Consider the following 18498-nt stretch of genomic DNA (forward strand, 5'->3'; position numbering starts at 1 on the left):
AACAAGAAGTGTTGAAGACCTTGTATCGAAAGTCTGCTTATCCGGCGTATGTGATAGGAGTGTGCGTGTCCCAAATAGAGTTTGGCGGTAAAGGGTGCTTAGGCAATCTTGGTTATTTTAGTATGATGGGTTGACAAAATGTGAAGTCATAGTTTTGACTATCTTCAAGTGAGAGATTGTTGGATGTGAAAGATATCAAAACAAAAGGATTCGGACGAAAAGGGGAGGCGCGCCGCGGCCTTGGAAGGCGCGACGCGACCTAGTACATGAAACAGAGCATCAGTTTTGGAAAACGACTGTCCGGAGTTTAGCCTTGGAGGCGCGGCGCGGCTTCGTCTGGCGAGAAGTTTCCAAATTTATGTTTTTCTTGTTCTCCAAGGTGTTTTTGTCCTATATAAGCATCCTAATGTAACCCTCAGTTGTATCTACGAAAGTTGGTCCGTGAATTAAAGTAATCGACATTCGATTACATATAAGCACGTTAAATCTCGCGTTTTTAATTCTTTTATTTATTGTTCTTTCGTTTGTTGATTGTAGAAGAGTAATTCTCTGGAATTACTCTATTGTTTGGGTCCTATAATCCTTACAATGCTTTCCACTCTACTTTTTTTTACTTCTACTTTTGAGAATACTATGGAAGTATTTTGTATTCTTATCACTTTCAGTAAGCCATTTAATTTTGGTTTTCTGTTGCAGCAGCCTTCATTCATCAGCCTTTGCCTTTTCATATTCATCTAATAATTCAGTAGCTTCTTTTTTGATGTTTCTATCAAAAGCATTAGCATCAATCTTTGCTGAAATCATCTTCAATTCAGTCTTTTATTTGTCCACCTTGGAGTGCAGATTACCATTCTGCCAAATTTAGTTGGTTTAACCCTTTTTTCAAACTCTTAAGTTTCTTAACAACCCTATACATGCCATATCCAGGAACATCTTTAGACCATTCTTCATTAACAATCTCACGAAAGTCATCTTTATAAGGTGTGTAATTCATAAACCTAAAGGATTTTCTATTATTTTTTTTTATCTTGCTTGCAAATTCCAAAATAGCTGAACTCTAATCAGATATAACATAAGGCAAGAAGTTTACATAAGTTTGAGGGAACTGATTTAGAGACTCTTACTTTGTAAAACGGACAAACTCATTCATTCATATTCATTGTATTGAATTTAGTCTGTGAATTCTCTGAATTCTCTCTGAATCCTCACCATATGTGTGTATATATATATATATATATATATATATATATATATATATATATATATATATATATATATATATATATAGTGAGAATTCAGAGAGAACTCAAAGAACTCACACACTAAACTCAATATGTGTGCAGATTGAGGTTAATATGTGTGCAGTAGGTTCTATGGGTTCTCTCCCACCCTTAGTTCTCTATGAGTCCTTTCACTATATATATATATATATATATATATATATATATATATATATATATATATATATATATATATATATATATATATATATGGCTCTATTAATCGAGTCAACATCAAGCGTCGATTTATTGGCAACCTGACTGTCGTTTAGAGCCTAAATTGAACTTCATGCAGGTTTAAAATCCATGGAAATTTGATTTTGCCATTTTCATGGCGACTTACACTTTTTTAATCTAGTTATTGGCCGGAGGTCCATTCGGAAGCAATTTCTCTATCTATTTCTTTCTCTACTCTTGGGGTCTTTCACTCTGGGTGGAGAAAAAATGACTTCTCTTTATTCTAGAATAGGGGAAGCATTGTCTACATCTTACCTCCCTTATACCTCACTAATGTAGGATTGGGCTTTGTTGTTTTGTTGTAAAAAAGGAAGAAAAAAAATCAGTGTGGCCCCAAACTCTGTGTTCCCGAGTTTCAACATCAATTAAGATTCCCGCCAAACTCTGATAGTCAATTGCAATCTTGGTTTTCAAGCTCCGGCATCGGAGCCGGAGCGACATCCGGGTTAAGCATTTCATTTTTGTGTCTGTTGTGTAAAATGTTACTTGGGTTTTAATTCGATTGCTTCTTTCTAAGTAATTTCGTTATCGTCCTAAAATCACCACTATCACGCCACCATGGTGCCACTAACGTGGCGTGATGGGCAAAAAATTTGTTGGTGTGATGCATGGCATCACTAGATGATTTTTGTTGTGAAAAATGGATGGACCAATAAGGTTTTTTGACATAATTTTATTGACGTGATGCACAACATAAATTAAATGAAATGTTCCTCCATCACATTTACCACATCATCACTTTACCTTAAAAATCCTCATAAATTTCCATCACACTCATCACAACTAATTTTGGTATTACTTTGATTTGTTGTGAAAGTGGTAAAAATACAAGTGAAAGAGATGAAAGAAAATGTGAATTGGTGGGTGATATGGGATATATATTTAGCTATACGGAGGAGACAAAGTGCTATTTGCTGGATGACCGAATAATCCCATGATTTAATTGAGCCCAGATTCAAGTCCTTAGTAAACAACCTTAACTGTTGACCCAATAATCCCTACAAAACATTAAGCCAAATTAAGTCACAAGTAAATAGTCGCTTAGTCTTACAATATTGTGTTTTAGTCTCTATTTCGATATTCTCTTCTAATTTATAGTAACTAACTAATTTTAACGCATAAAATTTTAAATTCTCCAAATCAAATACAATATGGAATTTTAAATTGACGAATTAAACACCAACTTCCACTATTTGATTTGTACTATGGGGGAAGATGACACCAGAAGACCAGATGCACATGTGACCCAGGGCAATTCTCGTGACCTAATCAATGCTCCTTAATCGGTGCATGTGACCAAACCATTCAATTCCCTCTCCCTTTCTCCCACTTGCCGTAAGTTACACTAATCTTTATATATTTCGATAAAACGAAAACATAGATTACCAAAGGTTTCATTAAATAATGAAACCGATTAAAAGTTCACAAATGTTTTCCTATTGAATAACTAACATACTTTTGTTTTTTTTTTTCTTTCGGGAAACAACAAATCAATGGGAAACGCTCTCAACGAGGATTACAGAGGAAAAAAAACATGGGAAAAAAGGAGAAACTTATACCTAGAAAGTAACATCTACACACAAATTATGTATAAACGAGTCTCACTAATAACCCAAAACCTAAAAAACAAACTATTAACCAATCAAAACCGACAACTATACACATAAAAATACGAAATCGACCACTAACATACTTTTGTATGAGATACTATTTCCGTCTCATAATAACAATAAGTGTCACAATATTAAATTGACTTGTTCCAATTTCAAACGTCTTCAAGTAATCCAAAAGAATTTTAGTAGTGAGATGATATTTTATTAATAGAAGTTGAAGTTAGTCGAGTTTCACAAAATTTTGTACATTTTTAACATGAACGAAGAAGTAATAAATAGTAAATGATAAGATATGATCAAGGTCGCAAAATTTCCTAATCGGGGAATAATCGGTTGGGGCTTTGGAATGATTAATTGGCAATTCAGGGATTAATCAGATCGTATTTTATACATTTAAATATTAAATTTCATAAATTATATGTTTAAATGTAGAAAAAAACCATAAACAAAAACATAAACTTTAAAATAATTGTTTAAAATTGTTTATTTTGTTCAAAAACTCTAAAGTTATAGTTTAAATTATATTAAAATATTGACTAATATTCACTTTGACAGACTTTGATTACTAAATTCGATTTTGACACATGAATCGATGTTAACCAATTAATTAAACGGATTATGAGAAATCGGATTGGACTGCTCATAAAAATGAGTAATCGGAGATTAATCGAAAAGTAATCGGATTTTTTTTACAACAATGAATTATCTAAAGAATTCATTATAGATTTATCAAAAGAAAGAGTACGTGGAAATTGTGATGTGGTTCAGCGGTTGGTGGCCTGCCTCCTTTAGGGAAGGTCAGGAGTTCGACCCCCGTTGGCTACATATTAAAAACACAATTTCATCCCTGCCATGAAGTATCCACCCATGACACCTTTCTCATATCGTTTGGGGGTAAAGGGGATGGGGGTTTTACTTGGCCGTGCCCTTGGATCAGTTTCAAGGTTTCCTCCCGGGCAGCGATGGGGGCGGAGTTTATCGCTGCATCGGCATAGTCGAAACGGGAGATGATCGCAACGGGTGGTTAAAGTCCCACTCGGGTGATCCCAATCGCTGTTCAAAAAAAAAAAGAGTACGTGTCGAGAATTATCACGCTCATGGAAGCGGTTTCACACAATTTAACTAGTTGATCACGCTTATTAATCGTTAGGGATTATCCAATTCACACAGCAATAAACTGGTGGAAAAATCAAACATAAACAAGATAAGTAAAACACGTGATGAAATGACACAAAGAATTTACATTGTTATATTCGATCTCCAAACACATATTCGATCTCCAAACACACGCAGAAATTGTTAGTCTACGAGTGCAAACAAGAGGTCTTTTTCTATTATTTTTGTACACTAAGTTAAATTGAGGCTAAATGGGTCTATTTATAGTGAAACGTAAAATTTAAATGATTTAAGTTTTCTAATTAGTTTTCTAATTACAACACAGGAAGTTTTCAAAAATTGAATTTTTGCTCCATAAATAAACTTAGTCTTCAAGTAAACTTAACTTATAAACTATCCAGTTATTTTTCATTTTATGATCCAATACTTTCACAATCCTAAAACTACGAGCTCAACTCTCAATGAAGATAATGTGTATATATGTGTATTATCATTCAATATTGGGTCCCCCCCCCCCCCCCCTTCCTTTTTGGGCTAGAGTTTTTAACTCGCTTTGCGAACAGGCTAATCTCGAGACAACAACTTGCTTTACAAGCTGTCCGGTATCGTGCATGGTGAACCTCCGTAACTATAAGAGGGTTTTTTGATGCTCCATGAATCTGAACTCCTAACCTCGCTTTTTCAATATTGTTAGTTTATTATAATACGTATATATGCATGTCAAGAAGTTTTAGTAAATTTTCATTTTCATATAGATTGTGATATCACGACGGGAGTTATTGATAATGGCGAGGTTAAGGTTAAGAAGGAAAAAAAGAAGGCGGTAGTTAAAGATGGGTCATTTTCAATGCGGGATCATGATGAAGATTTAGAGTTTGTTAATGAAGTGTAAGGTTTTTTTATGGGTTGCTTGGGTTCTGGTGATACTGATTCCTCTCCGGCTTCTTTAGTTAGTTACTTGGTTCTCCTAACGTCAATGTGTGATTTTATTCGTTTGCTTCTCTCTCGGGAAGGCGGTCCATTTTGAGCAAGTTGATGGGAAGTTAATCAAAGTTGGGTCTAAAAGCCGGAAATTAAGTGGCTAAAACGGCCGATAAGCTCGGAATGGTGTAATTCTTTTGTGGCCTTCGGTGGTCGGGTTCCGTTGTTTGTTTTGTTAAAGTGCCTTAAGTTTAGGGAGGTGATTCTCACACACCACTTTTTGATCCATGTACATCTAATTACCTATTATATGCTTAATTATACTTAGAATAATAATATAAGTTCAACTTCATAGATTAATCTAGGGGTATATCTATAAGTTTATGAGACAATAGTGTACATGGATAAAAAAAATAGTGTGTGAGGATCACCTACCGTAATTTTATTTTATGTATTGGTGTATATTTAGTTGTCGGCTTAGTTTTTGCCTTTTATTTATGGTTCGGTTCGTTTTTTCAGTTTGCCTTGTCTTTAGATAGCAGTCGTGTTAGGTTTAGTTAAGGTTCTTTAGTTACGAGGCATTCCATTTCTTTTGTTTGTATTGTTTCTTTTCGTTCTTTTATTTTCTAATGAAAGTTACATATTATAAAGTTTTCAATATATCGACATAAAAAAAAAATTAGTACTACATGTTTATGATCTAAAGAATATTCGCACTAATTGTACAGGTTATAAACAGTTTGTTATTATTGTTCATATATACACATGATGACATGAATGTATCTATATTGTACACGGAGAATATAATTTGTTCCATTTATCAACCCAACACAGATGAATGGTTCTACAGTTTGTTCAACTGCTTTCTCCGATACCAATTACATGTGATGTTTCACATCTTCTAGACATATGACCGACCACTATAATGTTAATATTAAATTAATATTATTATTAATAATTTTGATAATTAATCAATTAGATGTTTAACATCAGGTAGGCTTATATATCTTTCACAATTACATTAAAATATTATTCATTCGCGCTACAGCTTTCAGCCGGGTCAACCACATTGTTTACTTTCGGGCCAAGCCTTAAACACATTGTACATTTACTGGTTGGTTGATTACATAAGAGAAGAGAGAGATTCACGAGAATGATTAGCTTTTAAAGGAAAATTTGATGACATCTCTTAATGCTGCTAACCATAAAAAAATATATTGTGTATATTTGTGAAGAAAATGTACTGTAGTTTGTAGGTTATTAATAATCAAAGATATGATCACGTTATATTTAGCATATATATATATATATATATATTCATTCGGATATGTATCATTGTATGCCAGTACCTATCTCCCTAAAGTAGAGATAATTTTGGCAAAATTCTTTATTGGGCCATCTAAATTCTTGTTTTTGATATAAATAAAAACCGAAACGACACACAAAAGTAAAATTCATGCAGAAAAGCAGTTCATCAGTCCCATGGCTCTAATCTCCTTCATTTTCATTTATATTCTCATTATTATTAACATATCTCCGACCACAATCAGCAGCCGTCCTCCGTCAACAAAAACCGCCGCCGCACCACCTCCCTCCGATAAAATTCTTCAAGCATGTAAAGCAACCAGAAATCAAACCTTATGTGAATCATCACTCAACAACCGCACTCATAATAATCCCACACAAACAAACACATTACAAATCATTCAAACAGCCTTATCAATCTCAAGACAAAACCTCCAAACAGCTGAATCAATGATAAACTCAATCAAGAATTCATCAAAGGGAAATGCAAATCTAACAACCGCAGTTATTAGCTGCATTGAAAGTATAAGTAATTCAAATTACAGACTGAAATCAACGGCTGATGTGTTGACACGTGGCAGGACTAAAATTAAGGATGCACGTGCGTGGACTACTGCAGTATTGGCTTACCAACACGGGTGTCGGTCAGGGTTGAAAAATTTTAACGATACGAAGGTAGTAGTTGATACGGTGTCGTTTTTGGACACGTTGATTGGTTATACAAGTAATGCATTGAGTATGATGAGAGCGTATGATGTGTTTGGTGATGATACGGCGTCGTGGAAGAAGCCTGAAACGGAAAGGGATGGGTTTTGGGAGCGTGGTGGGCCCGGGGATGGTGGAAAACGGTTGAGGGTTCCGGTTGGGTTGAAGCCGAATGTGACAGTGTGTAAAGGTGGAGGAGGGGGTTGTAATTATACGACGGTTCAACAGGCGATTAACGGGGCTCCGAATTGGCGGTTTGGGGATAGGTTTGTGATAAGGGTTATGAAAGGGGTTTATCAGGAAACGGTTCGGGTCGGGTTGGAGAAACAGAATGTAATTTTGTTAGGGGATGGGATGGGTAAGACGGTAATTACAGGGAATTTGAGTGTGGGGCAGACTGGGATGTCTACGTATAAATCGGCTACCGTTGGTAATAATATGAATTTTTTATTTTTTTTTTATGTTTTAATATGTATTTTTTCTGTGTAATAAGAAGATTTTGGATTGTTGAAATTAAATAATTAGTGTTGGAGCATGTTTTATGTGACAGGGGTGCTTGGTGACGGGTTCATGGCAAGCAACTTAACCATAGAAAACACAGCCGGACCCAATGCGCACCAAGCCGTAGCCTTCCGCTCCGTTAGCGACCAATCTGTAATTGAAAACTGCCAGTTTCTGGGCAATCAAGACACTGTTTACGCCCACTCCCTTCGCCAATTCTACAAGTCATGTCACATAGAAGGCAATGTTGATTTCATATTTGGCGACTCGGCTTCAATCTTCCAAGACTGCACCATCCTAATTAGACCTCGTCAAGTCAGACCCGAGAAGGAAGAGAATGTTGTTACAGCACATGGACGAATCGACCCAGCAGAGTCGACAGGTTTTGTTTTTCATAACTGTTTGATTAATGGGACTGAAGAGTACATGAAGTTATACTACAGCAATCCTGAAGGCCACCGAAACTTTCTCGGCAGGCCATGGAAGGAGTTCTCAAGGACGGTATTCATTGGCTGCAAACTGGAGGGACTCATCGATGCACAAGGGTGGATGATATGGCAAGGTGAATTTGGATTGAATACCCTTTACTATGGGGAGTTCAATAATAGTGGTAACGGTTCGAATTTATCAGGTAGGGTTAAATGGAGTAACCAAATTCCAGCTGAGCATGTAAATGTGTACTCCATTATGAATTTCATCCAGAGTGATCAATGGAAACTAGCACCAACTTAATTCAACCACTTATTTTCTTGTTATTTTAAGATGAATTTAATTTAATTTTTACCCTGTAAATGGTGTCTTTGATGACCATATATACTCAAAACACTTGAAACAAAAGGTGCACTAAAAGCAAGCAATAAATAAATAAAATCCTTATAGATGACAAAATAACCACAAACTGAGTCTAAGATAATTTCTGATACAGTAGAAGGCATTGAAATAATTATTGCCAACAAACGGATTAAAAAGAAGACCGAAAAACAGAGTTTAAATTCATAATATGACGACCTCACAACCACTCTCCAACTACAAACATTCCTGGCAGCAATCAACAAATGGGTGAAAGCGGATCAATGGATTAGAGATGAACATATTGTCAATCCTCGTAGCTTCCCCATAATGCAACGTCACCAACCTTACTTAGTTCACATGACACATGACACGAAAAAAAAGGGCAATAGAAAACCAAAACAAATAAACTCAACCTTCAAAAGCAACATAATCCATACTTAGAAGCACTTCCTGTGGACAATTGATGGACCAGATTCGTCATATTCACCCTTTGAAATCCACATCTGATTAACAAATACAAGGCAATGTACATGTTAGTTTTGAGAAACATATATATATAAATATATTAGGACCGAAAGATGTATTATCAATATACCTGTTGAAAGGTACTGAGTGATGCAAGGATTGATCCTCCGATCCAGACACTGTACTTTCGCTCTGGAGGTGCAACAACCTTGATCTTCATGCTGCTTGGTGCAAGGGCAGTGATTTCCTTGCTCATCCTGTCAGCAATGCCAGGGAACATTGTCGAACCACCACTGAGCACAATGTTACCGTAAAGGTCCTTCCTGATATCAACGTCACACTTCATGATCGAGTTGTAAGTAGTCTCATGAATACCAGCAGCTTCCATTCCAATTAAAGATGGCTGGAAGAGCACCTCTGGGCATCTGAATCTCTCTGCACCGATTGTGATAACTTGTCCATCTGGCAATTCGTAATTCTTTTCAACAGAAGAGCTGCTTTTTGCAGTTTCAAGCTCCTGCTCATAGTCAAGAGCAACATATGCAAGCTTTTCCTTCATGTCACGAACAATTTCCCGTTCGGCAGTGGTGGTAAACATGTAACCTCTTTCAGTCAAGATTTTCATCAGGGAATCAGTAAGATCTCGTCCAGCAAGATCAAGACGAAGAATGGCATGGGGAAGTGCATAACCCTCATAGATTGGCACTGTATGTGACACACCATCACCAGAATCCAGCACAATACCTATGCAAAAATAGACACTTTTTATTTAAGTATTATATATAATCTTCACAATGCAAAATATAATCAAAAGTATACATATTAACAAACTAACCTGTTGTACGACCACTGGCATAGAGAGAAAGCACGGCCTGGATGGCAACATACATGGCAGGGACATTGAAGGTTTCGAACATGATCTGAGTCATCTTCTCCCTGTTGGCCTTGGGATTTAGAGGTGCCTCAGTAAGAAGTACTGGATGTTCCTCGGGAGCAACACGAAGCTCATTGTAGAAAGTGTGATGCCAGATCTTTTCCATGTCATCCCAGTTGCTGACAATACCATGCTCAATAGGATACTTCAAAGTAAGAATACCTCTTTTTGATTGTGCTTCATCACCGACATAAGCATCCTTTTGTCCCATCCCTACCATAACACCGGTATGTCTTGGTCTACCAACAATACTTGGAAAAACTGCCCTAGGAGCATCATCACCAGCAAATCCAGCCTGTAGAAAAAGATTGAATACCAAACAGATGTAGTATTAACAATGACAAACAAAAACACATTTTAATTTAATTTATTTATATTGAATAAAACAAAACAAAAAAAAATGTAATAATACTAACCTTCACCATTCCGGTTCCATTGTCACAAACAAGGGGCTGAATATCCTCAGTATCGGCCATCTTTTATAAACTGTAGCACAAACATAGCCATATAAGATCAGAGCACCATATACAATTGACAACTAAACATAATTGAAAAGCTTAAAAACAAAGGTTGCCTCTGACTACACAACAGATTATTCCTTTCGACCTTAATTTTAGCTTAATGATAATGATAATAGTCAAATCTCTACAACAAGTAAAATGTGAAACAAACGCACTTAGCCGATCAGCTAGCAGGCTAAACAGCAGCTCAACTATATTTGAAGAATAAGAACAACTTATATATACACCTATTCAAAGTTACCGATTAACATAAAAACTAGTAGTAATAGATCTTAACAATTACATGTTCTCAATTCAGTCAGACAACAGATCGCATTAATCAGGACCGAAAATTAACAGATCTAGTGACGTCATAACACAATTTAAAAGTACACCAAGCTATACATAAAACAACAGACAGCAGATCTGCATAAATCACAATCAGATCAACCGATTGTAACATTAGCACAAAGCTGCTACTACTACAATACCAAAACAAAAAGTATTCCTTCAATCAATAAAAGCTACAGAAGAATAGCAGTAACTAAAGCTACAGAAGATTATAAACCTAAACGAATTTTACAGATTCAGATCTGAAGCTGCTAAAAACGAAACAAATGCATTACAGTCGAAGTAAAGTCAAAAGAGATTAAACGGTTACCGGTATTGAAAAGCAGATCGGAGATGAAGACGGTGATGACTTGAAACAGCTTAAGCTGATCTCGGAAAAAAGCGGACGCCGGCGACTTGAACCCTAGCGTTTCAGTAGTTGTGTTTGAAATTTTGGAAATGAGAAAGGGGGAAGGTAGAGAGAGTATATGGAGAAGAAAATGGGAGAATGATTCGGACCACGAGAAAAGATAGAGTGACCTGTTGTTGACAGCCTTACATCATTACAGCCTTACGATCATTGATGCTATTTTCATCTGCTCCGTCCGATTATACTCATTTACTTTCAAGTTTTATTATTAAATTATTAATTATTAATTAAGGATTAATAAAGAAAAAATTACCCTGGTTTGTTCACATTTGCGTCATAACACCTAAACTTTCTTTTTTGCGTACTTGGTACCTCAATTTTGCTTAACTATCGTGTTTGGTACTCCAACCTAACTGCCGTTAAAGTTTAATGGTTAACTTCTCACATTATACAATCATAATAGTACAAGGACTATTAGTGTAATTCAGTAAGAGTTTAGGATTAACTCCTTACATTTTTCTTTTTTCCATCATTTTAGTTAAAACGCTTTTTACACAAGTAAATGGATTTAGTTAAAACGCTTTTTTTCTAAAGTATTCGGTGAAGTGTCGATTAAAATATTACGGTGTGAATATCTAAATTATTCGGTGACGGTATATATCAATTCATAACGGATACTGATGTATCGATGTTTACAACTTAATCCCTACTTATACTTCAAACAAATTCATTGCACTTGTCAAAATCACGAGAAAAAAATATGAATGAGAGAACTTAAAATGTTAAATTAATATTTTTTCAATTAGTTGGATTGGATGAGTTTGTAACATGATAAAAATCGTTTTCATAGAATTATATGAATATGAATTAAAATGATGTTCAAGCAACATATTCTTTATACTGTTGGATCAATTTTTGTCTAAGTCATGGGCTTTACCCAGCTTTAAGAAGTAGGTTAGAAAGTGGCGACATGTTTGCAAAACTTGAGAATCACTACAACAAAAACCTCAATATTACACGCTTATTTAGGGATATTAACACCCTTAAAAGCGTATGGATTTTGTTAATTCACGCTCAAGGAGGATTGCGTGTGAAAACGAGGCGTAACAAAATTCAAGATAATCTTCACGTTTTTGGGTGTGAGATGTATAAAACTAACTTTCGCTTTTAAACATGAAATGGAAATCCTCACACTTTCAAATGTGAGGATCTTGATTAATTCTTCACACTTTTGAGTGTGAGAATTATGCCACTTTCTTTAAAAAAAAAAAAAAAAAATGCCACTTCCAAATGTGATGGTTATTCCATTAGTGTGTATATATATATATATAATATATATATACATATATATATATATATATATATATATATATATATATATATATATATATATACATATATATATATATATATATAAAAGTACCCGTAGGTGATGATATTTAAAACACACTAAAATATGATTTATTCATCAACATATAATATTTACATTGAGATGAAACTCATTAGTTACATCAAGTATCATAATTTGATTACATTAAATGTATTCGAAATCAGAAAGTACCAGCTACTACAACACACTACCATATTACTTATTTTCTGCAAAAGAAAAACAAACAAAATAAACACTACAATCCATTAGAATTGTAAACAATCCATTCTAAACAATGTATAAGACAAATATAAAGTAAATGAGTAAACTTAACTTATTATAGATTAACATTAGAACATAATATTACAACACGAATATGGAATTGTAGAACTAACTAAAAACAAAACAGACCTCATGATTCCATTGTGCCAGTTCAATGTGCCCATAGCATGCAAATATGTCTTTTTTAATGGCTAACATAACATCAACAATCTAACCAGGGTCTATAAAGAAACTCAGTTTAACACTTACTGTATTTGTAGCAGATAGAGTATCAACCATTTTTACATCAGTATCCTGCAAAAGTTCATAGCAGTAAATGAATAACAACTTAATGGCATACTTGTGTAAATGCATACAAACTTTAAGCCAACCATATTGTCAATATAAGTATTTCAAAATTTATGTTATTATGTACTTGTAAATTGTAAGAATACAAACTAACGCCATGTTCAGTATATTTACTTACTCGATAGTAAGACTCCTTCAGCGAAAATATATGATGTCAATCACGTGTACTTCAAGTGTTATCATCAAAGTTTAATTCTATATAATACTCTGCAAAATGTGAAAACTTTTGAAGGTTATAAAAAGTATAATATATGGTTATAATAGAACAGAGATAACGTTGTTGAGAGTTCTTACATTCAAACGTTGCAATTAACATTTGGTAATTGCGCATTTTTCCTTCGAATAATCTTTAATGTACATATCTTTCATGATCTTTGTCATCCTGACAAAGGTCCATAGTGACGACAACATTTGAGATGGATAAATTATAAATATACTCAATAGAGAGTATAAAATTACTATTCACTCCATTATTTTAATTCAAAAAGGTGTTTTTGTAATTTTACTCCACCCTATTTATTTAGTCCCTCATCCAGAAATGCCAGAAGCTTCTGGCAATGATTTTCTGGAGAGATTATAAGCGACGCTTCTACACCATACATATTTTTAAGGACTTCTTAACTCTCACAGTCACAATTACACCATCACTGTGACAACCCGGAAATTTCCAACCAAATTTAAACTTTAATCTTTATATGTTTCCGACACGATAAGCAATATTTATTAAGTTAAATTTCAAGAATTTTAAACTATGTTCATACATTCATTCAACCTCGACCAAGTTCCAACGATTCACGAACCATTAAACGAATATGATTATATATGTATATGTGTATATATATTATAACTTGAAACGTAAACAAAATATTAGATTAAATACTTTATATGATTGTATCTGTTTCAAAATGTTTATCAATGGAATTAGAAGATAAGATCAAATGATTGAATTATCAGATATATTGAATTATAATTACAAGTCTCTGTTGAAAGGCCCACGTTGATTTGAGAAATCTTTTCATTTTAACAATATTCGGAAAATGGTAAAGTGATTTATAAATATGAACAAATTATCAATCATTGAGAACTAGACAAAGTATAGTGGAAGATTGAATCTCATAAAGACTCGATTGATCTATTTAGTTTCAAACGTACAAAAACGTTTTCAGTTTAAAAAGAACTTTATTATTAAAACGTATATAACTTTTATAAATATCTAGAACCACTTTTGACAACTCATTACTTAACTAGTATGATAAAGATAACGATATTTATATTTTATTTTATTAAATATATATAACGATTTAAATTAATATTATATATATTTATACGCGTATTATACGTACATAGTTTTATACTTTTACTATACTTAAACTTTACCTTTACTTTATTTTTACTTTACTTTAACTTTAATAATTCATACTTTAATAATTCACTTTAATAATTCATACTTTAATAATTCACTTTAATAATTCATACTTTAATAATTCACTTTAATAATTCATACTTTAATAATTCACTTTAATAATTCAAAAATCTATTATAAATAGAATTCAATAGGTTTCATTATTTCATAGAAACTTGAAAATAGTTTTCTCTAAACTCTCTCAATCGATTTACATATATATATTTACTCCGTATTATCTCAAGATATTATTAGTATACATAAAATATTACGACGGAGTGCTGTCCGAGTGATTTCGAAGTTGTTTTTTCGAGTGGGATAAGATTAAGGAAATTATGGGTTATAGCTATGGAGGTGATTGAGTATGGTTCATGGGTATGCTCGTGAGGTCAATATAGTGTTTATCATCTCCGTTGCGTTTACGTACCTTTCCTGCAATATTGAATCTCAATATTGATATGTGAGTACTCATAATTTAATTTTTACATACTAATAGTGTATCCCTGACTAGTGCTCGAGTATATAGGATTATGCATGCTTGTACTTTTGATATTGCCATTAGATAGGTTATGTTGATTCCTGAATTAGTTACATATACGATTGAGATAAGGTATAAGATATGCATGTCATTGGAAAGCTAGCGAAAAATAGTTGAATTTTGGTTTAAGAATCACTTGAATCCAAGTAATGGTTAGAAAGTTATGAAATAAACAAATTGCATAATTAATTTCGTAATTAAAATTGCTGATGATAATTAGTGAACTAATTTTATGGGTTATAAAAAGTGATTATTTGGATTCTACTCGTCGAGTAGATGAATTTTCATATAAAGCACGTCTCGTTTCGTTGAACGGTTAAAAAGTTATGGACAAAAGAAGTTTTGCAAATTTTGATGAAATGTCGAAACGGGAACTGAAATTCTCGCTGATCTGCGTTGTTTCATATATATAAAAAAATACCACTGAATTCTTTGCTGTAAGGTCTAATAAACAACTCTAGCCGTTTGTCAATTCGAGTCTCGACGATTTTTCTAAAAATCATCAAAGTTGACAGTTTGGTCACATTTTAAAATTCTAAAAAGAGCTGAAACTTTTTTATTTAAAAATGTCAGTTTTGTATCAGTTGTCATGGTCGGCCTGATATGTGTTTACTCTTGCCAAAAATTATGTTATATCTTTGTGGTAACGAGAATTTGCAGGCTTTGACCGTTTGTCAATACGAGTTTTGAGGAATTTTCTAAAAATCTTCAAAGTAGGCTACTCGGTCACTTTTGTAAATTTATTAAAGCTGAAAAATTAACTTTGAAACGCCGAAAATGCGTTGGCAACTACGAGTTGTCTAGGTTTAGTTACTTCTGTAATATTTATGCTTAATTTTTTTGGTAATGTGTAACTTTTATCTTTGGCCGTTTATCAATCGGAGTTCCGATAATTTTTCTAAAAATAGCTGAAGTGGCCCGTTTAGTCATGTTTGACCGAAAATCATTTTTGTATAAGTTATTATATATTTGCATGCGACCTCATTTTTACTTTGACCTTTGACTTTTGACTTTAACCTTTGACTTTTGACTTTGAACTTTGACTTTTCCTGTTAACTTTTCAGTTAACTTTTTGTGTTGATTTTCTCAAAAAAAAAAAAAAAAAAAAAAACCTAAAATACTATTTTATGATTATGAAACCATTTGTGTTACGTTGTTTCACACGTCACCTTTTACTAGAATCTTAATTAAGCATGAGTAATATAACATGTTACTATACTGTAGAGTTAGACTCGAGCTGTAGGATAGGATTACACTATGACCTGACCTAAATTGCTATACAAATATTTTTTTTTTTTTTTTTTTTTGAAAAGCGATTGCTATACAAATATTGACCAACATATAAATATATATAATTAATATAGGTTCGTGAATCCGAGGCCAACCTTGCACTTGTTCAATGACGATATATGTATTTTTACTACGAAATACAGTATGGTGAGTTTCATTTGCCTTTTTACCCTTTATATTTTTGGGACTGAGAATACATGCGCTTTTATAAATGTTTGACGAAATGGACACAAGTAATTGAAACTACATTCTATGGTTGAATTATCAAAATCGAATATGTCCCTTTTTATTAAAGTCTGGTAATCTAAGAATTAGGGAACAGACACCCTAATTGACACGAATCCTAAAGATAGATCTATCGGGCCTAACAAACCCCATCCAAAGTACCGGATGCTTTAGTACTTCGAAATTTATATCATGTCCGAAGGAGGATCCCGGAATGATAGGGGATATTCTTATATGCATATTGTTAATGTCGGTTACCAGGTGTTCACCATATGAATGATTATTTTTGTCTCTATGCATGGGACGTATATTTATGAGAACTGGAAATGAAATTCTTGTGGTCTATTAAAATGATGGAAATAAATGATTTGATAAACTAATGAACTCACCAACCTTTTGGTTGACACTTTAAAGCATGTTTATTCTCAGGTGTTAAAGAAATCTTCCGCTGTGCATTTGCTCATTTTAAAGATATTACTTGGAGTCTTTCATAGCATATTTCGAAGAACGTTGCATTCGAGTCATTGAGTTCATCAAAGATTATTATTAAATCAATTTATAGTTGGATAGTGGATATTATGAAATGGTATGCATGCCTATCAATTTTCGATGTAAAGAAAGATTGTCTTTTAAAAACGAATGCAATGTTTGTAAAATGTATCATATAGAGGTCAAATACCTCGCAATGTAATCAACTATTGTGAATCGTTTATAATGTATATGAACGGGTCCTTTCAGTTGGTATCAGAGCGGTGGTCTTAGCGAACCAGGTCTGCATTAGTGTGTCTAACAGATAAGTCGATAGGATGCATTAGTGAGTCTGGACTTCGACCGTGTCTACATGTCAATAGTTTTGCTTATCATTTTGTGTCAAAAATTAACTACTTATCATCCTCAGGAAATTACCTGCTTATCATTTTTAGTCTAAGACACGTCTTGCTGCATTGATTGCATGAATAGTGTATAGACAAAAATTCATATCTTAGCGTATCTGCTAAATCATATCTTATCGTATCTATAACTGTAAACGTTGCCTGATATATCCCGTAAATTCCTCCGTAATTTACGAAATCTTTTGTTCTATATATATGGATATTCTATGTAATTAGAATACCATCCGATAACCGAAAATCATTTCATATCGAAAAAAAATCCTTATTCAATCGTACGAAATAGAATTCATCATTAATTCAAGTTCCTCGGATTTCGAAATGTTATCCCACTCCAGCTCCGAAAGCAGTGTGACCGGAATAGATCAACCAATCAGTCATCACCTATTCTGGATGAATTGAGAATGGGTTCGTAGCCTCCTCAATCATTGGATACAAGAAGAAGGTGATCCCTTCCATCCACCACATTGCCCTCTTGACGAAGAACCTGAAGCACTTACCGGCGAACCTGTCCGAAACACCATTTTCTCGCTCATTTCCAGAGTATCTCGTCACGATTATATATTACATCAAATTTTAGATTTTATTTATCCGCTCGTCCGAACCGACAATCACCCCGGTGTAATAGAAGAAGTCAACGAGCTTCGCGCTCGGGTAGTGGCTTTGGAGAATATGGTGCAGAGATTACAAACACCAGCAGCAGCATCAGCAGCATAACCAGTAACACCATCATCAACACCAATAGTACCATTACCGCCCCAACCATAACCACGTCGTAAACCTCAACTTTACACTCTGTCCCACGAGCACCAATGTCATACGCCCTGTAGATACCAAGGAATACCAACAACAATAACCGACGAAAACTTCATTGGAGAAAAATTCCGCGCAGATTATGTAATCTCTAAAGTCTTAGAGATTATCTAATCTAGCCCTAACCATAAATCAGTTAAGCGAACCAAAATGATAGAAGGAAGAGTAGAAACCCTGACAAAAATGGTGTGTGATTAACAAGCTAAACTTGTTTTACCAACAGCATCAACAGTACCTTCAGCATCACCAGCATCATCAGTACAGTCAACATC

General features: G+C 34.0%; 2 protein-coding genes across 2 annotated transcripts; one reads left to right on the forward strand and one right to left on the reverse strand.

Moving 5' to 3' along the window:
- The first annotated feature begins 6545 nt into the window (after positions 1–6545).
- Positions 6546–8410, forward strand: LOC139861522 (probable pectinesterase/pectinesterase inhibitor 51). The gene is made up of 2 exons (XM_071849945.1): positions 6546–7607; positions 7728–8410. Exons 1-2 carry the CDS (start codon positions 6650–6652, stop codon positions 8408–8410), a joined length of 1641 nt encoding a protein of 546 aa, XP_071706046.1. The 5' UTR covers positions 6546–6649.
- A 107-nt stretch (positions 8411–8517) lies between these two features.
- On the reverse strand, positions 8518–11188 carry LOC139861523 (actin-7-like). The gene is made up of 5 exons (XM_071849946.1): positions 11031–11188; positions 10286–10355; positions 9771–10164; positions 9066–9679; positions 8518–8973 (listed from the first exon to the last, which is right to left on the reverse strand). The coding sequence occupies exons 2-5, from the start codon at positions 10343–10345 to the stop codon at positions 8908–8910; spliced, it is 1134 nt and encodes a 377-aa protein (XP_071706047.1). The 5' UTR covers positions 10346–10355; positions 11031–11188; the 3' UTR covers positions 8518–8907.
- Between the last annotated feature and the right edge of the window lie 7310 nt (positions 11189–18498).

Source organism: Rutidosis leptorrhynchoides, chromosome 8 (assembly GCF_046630445.1).
Source record: "Rutidosis leptorrhynchoides isolate AG116_Rl617_1_P2 chromosome 8, CSIRO_AGI_Rlap_v1, whole genome shotgun sequence".
NCBI classification, from domain to species: domain Eukaryota; kingdom Viridiplantae; phylum Streptophyta; class Magnoliopsida; order Asterales; family Asteraceae; genus Rutidosis; species Rutidosis leptorrhynchoides.

Coding starts and splice junctions, on each gene's coding strand:
- LOC139861522 (XM_071849945.1), top strand. CDS start 6,650: ATGGCTCTAATCTCCTTCATTTTCATTTATATTCTCATTATTATTAAC. Junction 7,608..7,727: donor GTATAAATCGGCTACCGTTG/GTAATAATATGA, acceptor TTTATGTGACAG/GGGTGCTTGGTGACGGGTTC.
- LOC139861523 (XM_071849946.1), bottom strand. CDS start 10,345: ATGGCCGATACTGAGGATATTCAGCCCCTTGTTTGTGACAATGGAACC. Junction 10,165..10,285: donor ATGGAACCGGAATGGTGAAG/GTTAGTATTATT, acceptor CTTTTTCTACAG/GCTGGATTTGCTGGTGATGA. Junction 9,680..9,770: donor TGCCAGTGGTCGTACAACAG/GTTAGTTTGTTA, acceptor ATTTTTGCATAG/GTATTGTGCTGGATTCTGGT.